We start from the raw sequence: 14,518 nt of genomic DNA, 5'->3' as shown, positions 1-14,518 counted from the left end.
TGCATGGACATCATCATCTCGTGCGTGTACATGTACATGTACATGTACGTGTGCACATGCACTTGGGACTTGTTCTCAAGAGGACCCGGAGAAAATCTTGCAGAAATTTGTTTTGTCAATATCCGACCCGTCAAATCTTATTTGATGTACAAATTATTGACAAAATACTAAAAGGCTGAGGGGTCACTTGTCAGAACAACTAAATTTAAATGTGCTGTGCTCTCAAGCAGAGTCCACAGGAAAAAAATCCATATTTTTTTTTTTCATTTCAAGAATATGACATGCGAGGATAAAAAAATAAATGAAACCCCCAAACCACAGGACCCTTCTGCATGTACATGTACATGTGTAATTTTCCATTGAACCAAGTGCACTTTGAAACTGCTGATACAATCTATGCTCATGCATCATAAGTAATGTACATGTGGTGGCATAATAGTGGTGCTCATACATGTACATGTACAGCACATCGTATTGGAAAATGCATCATTTATACATGGACACTGAAGTTTGTAAAAGATGAAAAGATATGGTTAAAACGATTCAGCCACACTTGATCATAGGTGGAGCATAAAAATTGAAGTGCTTGCACGCTTACAAAGAATGCGCCATTGGGTTTCTGCACAGTGGATGATTTTTAAAGGGAAAATACAACATTTGCAAACATCGAAAAATAAAACTACCAAGTTGTTACAAAATACCTTACTAGGATGTTGGTAAATGACAGTCTAAAGCATCCTTAAAATTAGGGCACCTGGTGTGAAGTCATTTTCAAGAAAAATGGTGCTTTTGTATACATTTCCAAAAGTGGTCGGCCGACTAACTGTTTTTCAACTACTGATCCAAATTTCCCGGGGTTTTTTTCAGTCCAAATTTTGTTTGCTATTGGTTCCATGTTCATGAACGGGTTAGGCCAGCTAGACTGGTTCTCTTACCTTACAATTTTCCGGCATTTTTGATCCATTTCATCTTTAGTGGAGTCAGGGAACCAGACTACTTGAACATTTGTGTTTTTCTTGGTTTTGCAGCATTTTCGAACACAAATCTTCAAACATGTCAGTGTAACAATATTTGATCTACATGTATTATACTAACCCCTCAAATAGTTCATTTCTGAAAATTACAGCAAAAGCCAATAATGTACATTCCCTTTAAGGAGTAGCGCGACAGTCCGGGCTCCTGCACTGAGAGTCCTGGTCAATGGAATATTTTTTCCCCACTAAATTTCAGACACAAATTGTAGATAGTTTATGCGATATATTTGGGACCCACATTTTTTCCTGTTTCTGTTGCATCTGCCCTTTATGTTTTTTTAAATTAAGATGCACTCGTTAATGCAGTCAATCCTCCAAGAATGAAATGAATATTTAGCAATTAAGCTACCTACCCAACATATCAAAAACATTATTTGAAATCATTCTTAATTATAATTGAATGGCAAATTACAAAGAACCACGATAACAGGGACAGAAAAAAATGTCACACTTTGGACCCTATCAATGTTATAGATTGACTGAAATATGCAAGTGGGTTTTAAATTTTTTTTGACTTACTGTTTTTTTTCTGAGATATGATTAGGACACTATGATGATCGGACTGCGTACTTTGTCAGCAAACATGATCCAAGTCATTCAACCAATGATCAAAATGTACACATTTTCCACGTAGGAAACCTTGTAACTTTAACACCACGTTTCAGGCAGGCATTCCAGACAGTATTGGGAGCAACTCAAGTTGACCCAAATATGCTTGGGTGACAAACGGGTCAAGTTGATGCATTAACTAAGGATGTGACTGTGTTTAATTTTGTAAACGGTTAGCAGATATTTTAAGAACCGGTCAAACGTTAAGCCATTTCATTTAAAGACAGACGCCTGCCCATTATGTCTGCAGACCGGCGTGATTGACAATAACTGCTTCTGAAATTTTGTTAAATATTGTTAATTATTTGTGCTGTTTTACTTTTATAGGCCTATAATTTGGGTTTCGTTGAAACATTTTGGAAAATTTGTAAATGGACTTAGATTTTTTTTCCTGTGTAAATGTGTATAGACATCACATCCTTGGCATTAACTTTGCAGTGACTAGAGCAATGTACCGGGTACATGTAATTCTGAAATTAACGCGCCAATTTTATAGTCATTTCAAAGGATTGCAAGTTTGCAGCAGTTGATCTGTTGCCATCTTGCACGTGTTGTCACTTCTACATGTACGTGGGTCATTCTGTAAATTTATATAAAGCGTGTCATTTTTCATGTCCCTTTTACCTTGGCACCAAATGATTTTGTACTTGTTGGGTAGGTGTAGTTTCTCATAATCATTCTTGGAGGATGAGTGTATTAAAGGAAAAAAATACAACATTTGCAAACATCAAAAAATAAAACTACCAAGTTGTTACGAAAAACCGTACTAGATTGTTGGTAAATGACAGTCTTAAGCATCTTGTAAAATTATGGCACCTGGTGTGAAGTCATTTTCAAGAAAAATGGTAGTTTTGTATACATTTCCAACGGTGGTCGGCCGACCACACAAAACTTCAAACATGTCAGTGTACCAATATTTGATCTATTATACTTACCCCCAAAATAATTCATTGCTGAAAATTACAGCAAAAGCCAATGATGTACATTCCCTTAATAAGGAGTGCATCAGAATTACAAAATCATAGATGGCGGTGTAACTAACAGGGACAGGAACAAAAGTGGACCCCAAATTCATAGAATGATCCCTTTGTAAGCTGCTTCTAATGTCAAACTCAAATCTCTTATGAATAATGATGTTGGACGTGACTCTCCGAAACGACGGTTTGATACAGTTGTTAGTCCATTCATGTATAACTGAGCATGAACATGTACATGTACGTACTTATTGCAGTATATTATGCTGCTGAATGTTGGTGTACATGTACATTCGATACTTGTACACATGTATGTATCTGGATCAGAACACCGCGGGTGCATTGCTGATGGCTAGTAACATGATGTACATGTACATGTGTGTATGTACCGGTACATGTACATGTGTGTTGTACATGTAGGTTATCTGCACTCTGCACCAGCTCAGTCCGCATGTCTAGATTCATGTGTGTACATGTATGTGCGCATTGCTTGCATCCCGTGGGTATAATTCTGGAAGCAAAAGACTTGGTTTGCATTACACACCAGGGTTGGACCTTAACTTTTTTGTTCACTAGCCAGTCGGGCTACTGAAACAGACTCTTAACTAGCCTGCGGGCATTTTCACTAGCCAGCATTTTTTTCTTATCTCAAATACAAAATGGTGTATTTTCAGGCTCAATTCTGAGGCAATTTTGTCACCTTCAAAAATAGTGGATAAAATAAGACCAAAATTGATGGGGATTTCTTTCTGAATTTTATGATTTATTTCTTCCTGTACCGGTACGTTCATCTTTGCCGTATCCCAATAATTTTTCTCTCGCCAGCCGGGCTACTTAAGGAATAGTTTGGCTAGCCCGCTGCTGTTTTGACTAGCATTAGGCTAGCGGGCTACCGCTAATTTCGAACCCTACACACATGTATAATGTACGTGTACACATCTTGTACACGTTGCTGTTACATCCACCTGTCAGCAGTATGCACTAAACCTGTCATGTTGTACATTATAGGCCTATTAAAGCTACATTTTGTAGAGTTGTACCAGATATATATAAAATTTTCTTTCTCCGCAATTTTGCAAGTGTTTTAATTTGTTGTGTCAAATTGGTTTTGGGCTCTGAATGTAACCACGGACCATTTGGTCCGTGATGTAATGTCAGTAACGATGGAATTGCCCTGATGTCCTGAAATGTATTGATGATGACGTAATGACTGTGTGTACAATGTACTTTGTATGGATACATTATACAGTGAAATCTTACTGGTGATGTCAGAGCAATGCATATGGTCTGAAAATCGCATATCCTGAAAACCTTCCAGAAGTCAACAATCTTGTAGCCCAGATTCCTTTGGGCCGCTTCCGAGAAATCCACGTACTGCTCAAATGTCAATAAGTGATCATCAGGCCTGAGCAATTTTTTTTCCAGGGGTATTAAAAAGTCCCCGGTATATTCATTGAATGGGGCTCAAGCTCAGATTTCCCATCGAATCGTCCACTATATGATCAATGGCCAATTGGTGATGAGGAAAATGCTCCGAGACCTGTCAGCATCTGTCCATATGCAAGTTCACAAGAGTATATAGAAATTTCCAGAAAGGTAAAGGAAGTGGGGGGGGGGGGGGGGGGGAAGGGGGGGTTAGTGCCAGTGAAAACTTGAAAGTGAAATGAGGCTAGAGAGCTCAGAAGCTCATGGAGTGAGGTTTGGGGCCGGCTGAAGGGCTCTGAAAAGTTCTGCATTCCAGATGCTTTTGAAGAGCATTTTATGATAGTTTTTCTTACTATTTGAGAGCATTTTATAATATTTCTGACTTTTTGAGTGTACAAAGTTTCTGATTGTTGATCCGTTAGGTTTTGAGGTCACCCTGCTGAATCCAACTAATTCTAGTCACAGTAAGTGATGAGGCTGCTGACTCCAATGCAATATCTTCAAGATATTTGATCTCTAAGAAGAATTTGTCACAAGTCAATATGTCCCATCAGGCCGGCATTTGTCTCCAATTTCATTGACATAAAATGAATGAGCATATTTCTATTCCCCCTGGATGGGATGCCAGTCCATCGCACGTTACTCCCTGTCTGATGCAGGTATCCATTTATACTCCTCGGTGGAGAGACGCAAGTGGGGGTGAAGCGGCTTGCCCAAGGACTCAACATACCGGTATATGGCCAGCAGCTGGATTCGAACTTCTGACCCTCTGATCATGAGTCACGAACACTATAAACCACTAGGCCAAACTCCCGCAAAGGATTCCGCCCCCCCCCCCCAAGATCTCGGCCATCGAGTGACGCAAACTTTTGAAACTCAGTACATGCATAGAACAACTCATCATAAACGTACCCAAGAAATTTCATGACTATAGGTCAGAGGGTTTTAGAATTATGGCTAATTAATTATTCATATATGCATAAATGGTAATTCTGCTCGGTGTACACTACATATACACTACGTATGTGGGGAAATTCAGTTTTCAATGCGCGTAGCGCCGGAAAATTTTCGCTGTGCGGCAACCCGTTGTCTGATTTTTATGTTTTTGGTATCAATAGATGCGCAAGGCCCGAGGCTAAATAGTCAGAACTGCTTGGGTTGCGAAAAAAATTTTTTTTAAGCTATCGTGGAAAAAGTTGAGAGGGGGGGGGGGGGGGCAGATTAATTCCACCCCTCCCCCGGTCCCTTTAGGGTTAACATCGAGCTCAATTTTAATTTAGAACAATAATTTAGTTCGCCGAGACTCATTTTTAAATGCTAAACCTTAAAAGCATACTTCTTTCCTTTTCTTTGTTGCAGTAATGGCCTGAATGTAGAGGGCGCTACACACAAGTACGTGGTGGACCTGATCAAGCAAGGGGGCCACGAACTGACTCTCACTGTCATCTCCGTGCCAAACTTCAAAGAGGACCAAGGGGAGCCCAGCGATGACTCCTCGGGTTACTCATACTACGACTTCAGCGACCGGAAACCCATCCCCATTACTGTGCCGGACTACCGACATGTCAACACCGCAGGAGACAAGCATGTGGTAAGATTTGCACATGCACTTGTACTTTATTGGGATTCTTGCATTCATTTCTCTTGTAACTATTGCCCTTTCCTTTATCAGTACTGGTGAAGGCTAATCATAGGTGTTAACAAAACCATGTCATCATCACTGGCTTTGGCATTGTCTCCAGCCCAAGTTTCGTAAAAATCCTGCCAAGTCTGACTCAGTGAAACCCAATGAAACCCAAACTCAGTGCGGCACAGCAACAATTGACCTTTTATGACAGGAATTGGTGTCTCTTTAGCGAACAATGAACCAATACTGTCAAGTCAGAGGACAATCATTAACCCCTAACAGAACTCAACCCATCAAACCCCAACAGCACGTTTTGTTGGAATCGGTCAGGATGGGTACAGTATCCCTAAACTGACAGTCTTTTACATTGGGTTGGCACACCTCCACAATCAAAGTCAGAAATATGTGTGTGCAGTTTGTCATATGGTGTTGGAATTTGCCAGGATGGATATGGTTCCTAGTAAATCATGCTAGGGAGGTGGGGTTAAGAAGCCTGAAGCCAAAGCTGGAAGATGAAGCTAAAATTGTGTAAATCCCCCTTCACAATTGTTCTGTTTGAAACCCAATGACTGTGTGTAGTCCACAACCATGATCAGTGTACGCTCGTTCCGAGCATATTTGTCATGTTCAAACAGATATGTTGATTTGGGTCACCACTTCAACTCAGGTTTGAGCTCTCAAACTTGACCATCACTAGTGCCGCTGAATAGGGCAGTGGTACTGCGAGTGCTCACATCTGCCCTTTAGTGGTGGCAATGCACAATAATTTGTGAGTTTAGCAAATTTTCCATGACTTGCATGTATCATGTCCCCATACTCACATGGATTTCTCTTGTGAATATTTGCCAAATATTTAGAGCAGTCGCTCGCTACAAGGCTGAAAGCCACTCAAAGTAAAGGGCTACTAAATTTCAAAACCAAGATGGGCACAAGGGACACTAGCCATTGTAACCCAAAAAGCATACAGGTCTGTGGCGCGAAGTAGTATATTATATCTGGACATCGGTTGTGTCCTTCCCTTGTTGTGGTTCTGCTATAGACTCCATGCACAAGTACCATCTCAACAGTTACAAAAGGAGAGTTGGGGGAGACCACTGGGAGGGACATTCGAACGCATTGCTGCCGGCGCCTTATTTTGTTCTCGCGGGGATGCTACAGGTTTGTGTACAATCAGAATAATCTTTTTTCGAGTGCATACTTCGCACCATGCATGCACGAACCAGTACGCGCATGCAGGGTGCCCTCCCACTGACTGGGGCTCTCAAAAGGGTCACAAGGTGCTATCTGATGTTCCCTCACCGAGTCCATGTAAGGTCAGATATCCCAGATTTTATGTTGAAAAATTGCCATGATGCTTCTTTCCGTCTGTGAAGGTGTACAACATCTACATTGCGGGCAAGCTCAAGAAGTCCCACCGATACAGCCAGTTTTCAGACGTGCACAACCGGCTAAAGCGGGAGTTCCCGGATTTCCAGTTCCCCAAGTTCCCCAGCAAGTGGCCGTTCTCGTTGTCTGAGCAGCAACTGGAGCAGAGACGCAGATTACTGGAACAGTACTTAGAAAAAGGTCCGTAACACCTGCTCAGACTGGCGTACGAGATTCACGCTGAACCAAATTATTGTGAAGATTTGAATTAAGTACAGTATTTAGAGTTTGGCGTTTGAAACTTGGAGTAGTAAAGTAGTAGTAAAGTCTGTCCCGAGTCAATGTGACTCATCAGGCCGGCATTTATCTCTCCGGTTTCAGTAGCATGAAACGACTGAGAATATTTCTACTCCCCCTGGATGGGATGCTAGTCCATCGCAGGTTACTCCCCAGTTAATGCCGGTACCCATTTTTACTCCTGGGTGGAGAGGGGCAAGTGGGGGTGAAGTGCCTTGCCCAAGGACACAATATATGACCAGCGGCTGGATTTGAACCCCGGACCCTCTGATCATGAGTCACGAACCCTAACCACTAGGCCACACACTCCCGCTTGGAGTAGATCGACTATTGCAGTCGTTTGTTACAATGCCAAAAGCTCCTGCAAGCATTGATTTTTCAACGTAGTTTCTCTTGTTTCAAACATTGAACTTATGGTGTAATTAATTTCAATCTGCTGTCTGAAATTCCGGGTGAAAGCTTGCTGTGCTCCAGAGTTGAAGTCAAGTCCCTACAAGCTGATCACAAGTCAACCACAAGTCATCAATCACAAGTCTTAGTAACCACTTGCTACCAGGAGTATTTTTTGGCAAAAAATACCATTTTGGCCAAATCTTATGTTAAGTCAAACACCACAAATACTGCAAATATACATTGCCAGATCGTGTTTACTGGTTAAAGTCAACTGACAATTTGTTGAATGAATTGTGACAAATTAAGGTGTTCCCTTGTTACTTGCAACTCATGATGTGAGTTGTGATTCGACTTGTTTAATTGACTATCGCTCAAGTCCAACGCAAGTTAATCACAAGTCAATTCACAAGTTCGGTCAGAAGTAGATCGGGATACACAATAACAAAGTTAGTCACAGTTGTTTTTTACCATTGATGGCTTGTGAATTGCCTTGGGATTGAATGACATTGCGATTGACTTTCTTAGAATTTGTGAGGACTTGCGATGAACCAGACCGCAACATCAACAGTCATTAGTTAGTTCACTAGTCGTGAGTGTGTCCATTTGTTTGTATATATGCATATATGACGAGTTGGTTCAACATGTTAAAGGAATGCACAACATTTGCTTTTGTTGCACTTTTCAGAAATAAATCGATTTGGAGGATTAGTATGTTATAGCAAATATTGTTAAATTGACTTGTTTCACGTTTTGGGCTTGTATATGCTGGAAAAACCAAGACAACAAATCATGTTCTTGTAGTCTTGTTCCCTGACCCTACTTAAGATGAAACGGAGAAATGTAAAGACTTTAGGGAATTGTAAGGTCAAAGAATCAGTCTAGCAGGCTTGTACCCTTTCACAAGTGTGTAATCAATTGCAAAGAAAATGCGGAATAACTAAATATGAAAAATTAGGAGCAGTTTTTGGAAAAAGCCAGTTTTCTCCAACGCTGGTCGGCCGACCAGCATTGGAAAAATACAGTTTTTCTTGAAAATGTCAGCACACTAGGAGCCACTATTTTACAGGATGCTTTAGACTGTCAATCCCTGGCAATTCAGTAAGGTATTTTGTGATAATTTGATCATTTCGTTTTTTTGCAAATGTTGTATCTTCCCTTTAATCTCCATAGAACCGTTTACTGAAATCACATAATTTCACAATGCCTGTTTTTTTTCATACCAAACATCACTTGACTCTCTGCTGTACGTTTTGTGTCCTTCAGTAACATGTGTACGAGTCATCGGCGAATGCGACGCAATGCGGGAATTCCTGGACTTGGAAGACACAGAAAAGCAGGAGGTGAGGTTTGTTGTATTCAAATACCAAACATCCAAAAAGCGTGGCATTGCAAGGAAGTACATGTAAACAGCAATAATTTTGTTAAGTAAAAGTGAAAATGTTGCCAGAAAAAAAAAAGTTGCATTGAGTCGGTGGAGAAAAATGTGTTGGAGTGGTTGATATGTTGAAAGTGATTTGAGTCAACAACTGAACAAGTTTGCAATCAAATGGCGTCACATATTGCATCTGGTCGTAGGCTGAATTAACATGGATGCATTTACTGCAGCTTAGCAGGGAAAACAATCTTGCTAAGCACAATGTTGCACTAAGCAGGTTTTGGAAACTGACACCTTTTACACAAGTAGTTCTTGAGAATAATAATCATATATAAGATTTGAGGCTTTGCATGGTGGAGTATTGGTATCATTTCGGTTTGCGGTAACACCATGTGGTAATAACTACTGCTTAGAAGATATTTAGTTCTGAAAAGAACTTGTCCTGCTTATTATCAACTTTCGCTAAGTAGTTTTTGTTCTGATAAGAACAGTCCTGCTTTAAGTTCTGAAAGAACTTGTCTTTGGTCTCAACGTTTCGACTAGCCTGTTCTTATCAGAACAAAAACTACTTAGCGAAAGTTGATAATAAGCAGGACAAGTTCTTTTCAGAGCTAAATATCTTGTAAGCAGTAGTTATTACCAGTTAGCACTATTTTAAATGGTATTGTTTTTCTTCAAATCAACCACAAAGGGAAACTGATGAGGTGTATTTTAATAATTTGTAAAAGTTGAACAAGAACTTGACTGGATCAGTGTTTGAACCTCCGGAACGGTAATTGAGAGGTAGCAGGTTCAATCCTTGTTCCGGTCAATTTCTTTGTTCAACTTTTATTTTTTTTTTTATAATGCACAAATCAGAGCAATGGCGTCTGCTATAAAACAGCACCATGATATTGGTATGATATACCACAGGGTAGAAGATTTTCTTGTTTACAGCAGGTTTTGTCTTGTCTGTTTACAGCCAGTGGAAAACAAAACCAAAGCAGAAGTGAGTTGATGATGTTGTCATTTGCACTAACATGCTCACGCTTCTAACATGGACGCATTTAAATCATGCTTCTTCCATTGATTCAAGAAATTGCTGCATTCGACTGAAATATGTTGCAACTGTGCTGTTGAAACGCAGGAACTTACTATTAACACTTGTCTAAAATGGGCCGAATGTCTGTGGGTTGAACAACTTAAAAAAAAATCCACTTGCAAGTAAACTGCTAGAACACACCTTAACATACCCAAGTGAATGAAGAAACTGACTGACTGCATGTGCCTTTTAATCCTAGCCTCACCTAAAGCTACAAAATACTACTAGTAGTAAACTGTAGTATGCAGTACTTCAGCATATAAGTGGGCACAAAACTCTAGTATTTTTTGGTACGTGGTGCCTGCATACATAATTTTTGTAGTATTCTGTAGTACTGACTCAGTTCTATCCCAAAGTAATGGCCAGCATGTTAGATCGATACACCGTGCCCTCTGGAGACATGCACACAATAGGGAACAAAAGATTGTATACGTCTCCGCAGGGCAATTTCTATAGACGAATACGTCTCCACAAGGTTTTCACGAAATAGAATTTTACTCAAAACCTAGGAATTTCCAAGGTGGGTTGACCTGTCGCAAATGGAAGGGTTTATAAAAGGGATATTAAGTCCAAATTTCAGCCAAGGAAATTAATTCTGGTTAAAATAAGAGCATTTTGAAACTACAATTTCAAACTCGAAAACTTTACTACACGAGAACAAAGAAATGTCTCCTCAAGGATACAAATTTCAGCATGGGTGGGTTCAGGGAGTTTATCCGAGTAATGAAGTCATCATCAGTCAATCACAAGTCTAAAGTACAAGGTATTCCAATCTTGTGACTTGTGATTAACATGTCATTGACTTCTGAACGACTCGATATGCAACTCTGGAGTTTAATCTCTTCTAATAAATTGGTTTGCGTAAAGATGACCTGAGTCTTTGTTTATATTTGTTTAAAGGTTTGGGCGATTCTCAGGTCAGAATTGAATAGAATCCATTCCAAAGTTGGAATCGGAATTGTGATTCCACGTTTTTGAGGAATCGATTCCCACGTAGTAACAATTCAATTCTCCCAAGAATAGATTCCAGAAACTTCAAAACAATTTTTTTTTTTTTGTTCACTCGACATGTCCATACATTGTGTTTGTGGCAAATTATCATTTGCCATTCAAGTTTCATCGAGAATGACTTCAAATGAGTTTTTTATTCGTTGGGTAGGTATTTTGCTACTTCATATTCACTCTTGGAGGACGACTGCATTATGGAGTGCATCAGAATTATAAAAATCATAGATATCACTCAGATATAACAGTCTGTTGATATGTTTTCAAACCTTCATACCACAAGTGATAGTAGTGACGATGGCATACCAATTACATGTACCGGTAGCTGGATTTTAAAGGGAATGTACAACATTTGCTTTTGCTGCAATTTTCAGAAGTAAATGGATTTGGAGGATTAGTATGTTATAGCAAATATTGTAAAACTGACTTGTTTCACGTTTTGGGCTTGTAGATGCAGGAAAAACCAAGAAAAACAATCATGTTCTTGTAGTCTGGTTCCCTGACTCCACTTAAGATGAAACGGAGCAATTTATAGACTTTGGGGAATTGTAAGTTCAGAAAATCTGTCTAGCTGGCTTGTACCCGTACTGTGTGTAATCAACTGCAAAGAAAATGCGGAATAACTAAATATAAAAAATTATGAGCAGTTTTTGAAAAAAAGCCAGTTTTCTCCAACGCTGGTCGGCCGACCAGCGTTGGAAAAATACAGTTTTTCTTGAAAATGTCAGCACACCAGGAGCCACGATTTTACAGGATGCTTCAGACTGTCATTCCTTAACAATCCAGTAAGGTATTTCGTGATAATTTGATCATTTCATTTTTTTATGTTTGCAAATGTTGTATCTTCCCTTTAAGGACAACGTTCGTGGTACATGTACATGATGTATACATGTAATTAGCAATTTAGACGTCAAAATACACACTCTTGAATAATTTGTATTTGTCTCATGAAACACATGCACCATGTTTTTCAGTGAATTTACACGTATTTCACCATGCCTTTTTTCATAGCACCAGCAGCAAGTTCTCATAAATTTCAATTCACTAAGCTCCTGTTTTTGCTGAGATACGTAATAAAATAGTGAACTAAACCAAATGTTTTGCAATTTTATGATTGCTACGGAATGGCCACATTTCTTTGTGCAAGCACTGATTACCCATGAATATCACTTACTTGTAACACTACCTTCATTGAGTCAGATTGAATTCCGTCTAAGTGCTTGATGGTTGCTGTAAATGCGTTCCATCATAAAGTTAGTGTATTAAAAAGTAAAAATGTTGTGAAATCATTCGAAAAATTGACAATTCCAGTTTTCTCCTCACGTGTATGAACTAATGTGCATGCGATCATTAGATGCATCGTTCAATTTACTAACTACTTATAGATTAAGATATTTTGACAGGTCGGAAGGCCACAATAAAGCAGTGCACTAAGTGATTGCAACTACGATTGAGTTGCAAACATTTCTGTTTCTATTGGAAGTTTACACTACGTTAGCATGTTATAGACTAATTCAGTGACCACATTTACAGAGATGGAACCATGCTCACGCTCTGGTTAGTCACACACACACGCAATTTATAACCCTAACCACCACCAAACCTTTCTAAATCCAACCGCATGTTTTGGTTTGATTCTATTGGAGTGAGTACTGCACTTAGTAAACTGATTATGCTTTACATGGGGTCAGACTTGTACCACCCTAATCAGAGTCCAACAGTTTGGGTGTTGAGTTACATGTACTATAAGGTGGTGTATTTTGCAAGAGTGAGGAAGGTTCCTAGTAAATCACTCAAGGGGTTTAGGGTTAATACCCCTTTGACTAATAGGGTTACCAAAATGTTATGAGCTTTGATTTTAAGAATGCGTACGACATGTTTGCAAGCATGGTTACATGTTCACCTCAGTATAAATGGCTCCTTATATTGCATGCACTGATCTCTATATAAAGACTGGATAGCGGATATCCATACATCATTCACACAGTAGACTTTACATATTGACCAATTCGTCCCTGGTCTCGCGAAGATGGCCGCATATAATACGAACGTTCTACGCATATATACAGCGCGCATTGTATCAACAGTTGACTCGCATTTTGGTCACGTACACATATTATGATGTTCTAAAGAGGACACATTTCCGTAGTGATTATCATTTCCAAAACGCCGAAAAAGTGAACTGCGGCATTAAAAAAAGTAAACCACAACGTTAGAAAAATTGTAAACCTTGGTCAGTGGTGGTGGTCAAAATACAAGTCAAGTGAACCGTTACAAAAGTAATCATGCTGTCTATACAGACGGCAACTTGTCCTTTGTAGATCACCAGCCGGTCTCACCGGTCTCACCAATATGGCGTCAAATTCATTCATTGTGCGGGTCTTTATCCGCTATCCAGTCTTTATATAGAGATCAGTGATTGTATGCCAGATGACTGTATAATCACAGTCTGTCTTGGTGCCCAATTTGTCGTTTCAGGAGACCCCGACGAAACGAGAAGATCAAAGCAAAGCCCAGGTGGAGCTGAGAATACTCCTACCAGACAGAACGCAGGTCACTGTCACCGTCCGACGGAACAACACAACCCAAGATGTCTATAATGTACGTAGCTAAGTGTTCGCATAAACAAAAAGCTCAAACTCTCAATCCTACATGCCGGTGCAGTTGCCTTCTTGTAATCTAATTGTGTTTATTTTTCGGTTTCTAGGCTGTTGTTCATAAAATTGGCCTGGATCCAGAGATGTCACAATATTTTGCCTTGTTTGAGCTCCAAGAAAATTTTGGTAAGATTCAAAAATTTTGGGATTTTTATCGCTCCTGAAAGTTTGTGCATTTTCATACTCGGGGTTAATTTACCTTCATATACGAACCTAAATTTCATGTATTACTAACATGCATTTCATTTTTTCTGTCAAATTAGAAAGTTCAAGAGAATGCGATTAGGCTTCTGTATTTCCCTCAGCCATTAGCAGAATAAGTGATGGCCATATTTAGAACGGTATTCCATGGTTACGCCAAACCAAATTATTTGCAAAGCACCCGGTAGTTGGTTCACAGGAACGGAGTGCCCATCTCCCTTTCGAAGCGATTGGGCCAGACTCGAGTCCATGAAATGCTGCTGTGGGGGATCACCACACCTCCTCCACAGCAAGTCTGTTACCTTCCCAGTATTGAATAATGCCGGTACCCATTTAACACCTGGGTTGAAAGGCCTTACTCAAGGGCACAGCATGCATGGACACGGCGGGGCTCGAAAATGATCAATGAGGCCTGTGCTCTACCGTTAGACCACACGTTCAAAGTTGGTTCAGAGTTAGAAACAATTACATGTAG

At 39.8% G+C, this 14,518-nt stretch overlaps 1 protein-coding gene across 2 annotated transcripts in view; it reads left to right on the top strand.

Annotated features, from left to right (window-relative positions):
• LOC119740991 (sorting nexin-27-like) overlaps positions 1-14,518 on the top strand; it is a 53,799-nt gene that overhangs the window by 28,352 nt on the left and 10,929 nt on the right. Inside the window, exons 2-7 of one of the 2 annotated variants that reach the window (XM_038216535.1) lie at positions 5,402-5,633; positions 7,043-7,235; positions 8,988-9,064; positions 10,061-10,087; positions 13,664-13,786; positions 13,893-13,968. In XM_038216535.1, the coding sequence (XP_038072463.1) occupies positions 5,402-5,633; positions 7,043-7,235; positions 8,988-9,064; positions 10,061-10,087; positions 13,664-13,786; positions 13,893-13,968 (728 nt within the window). The remainder of the gene's footprint in view (positions 1-5,401; positions 5,634-7,042; positions 7,236-8,987; positions 9,065-10,060; positions 10,088-13,663; positions 13,787-13,892; positions 13,969-14,518) is intronic. The other variant, XM_038216536.1, reaches the window with a different exon arrangement.

This window comes from Patiria miniata, unplaced genomic scaffold (genome assembly GCF_015706575.1).
Source record: "Patiria miniata isolate m_02_andy unplaced genomic scaffold, ASM1570657v1 HiC_scaffold_5, whole genome shotgun sequence".
Classification (NCBI taxonomy): Eukaryota; Metazoa; Echinodermata; class Asteroidea; order Valvatida; family Asterinidae; genus Patiria; species Patiria miniata.
This window is presented reverse-complemented; position numbering and strand designations above follow the sequence as displayed.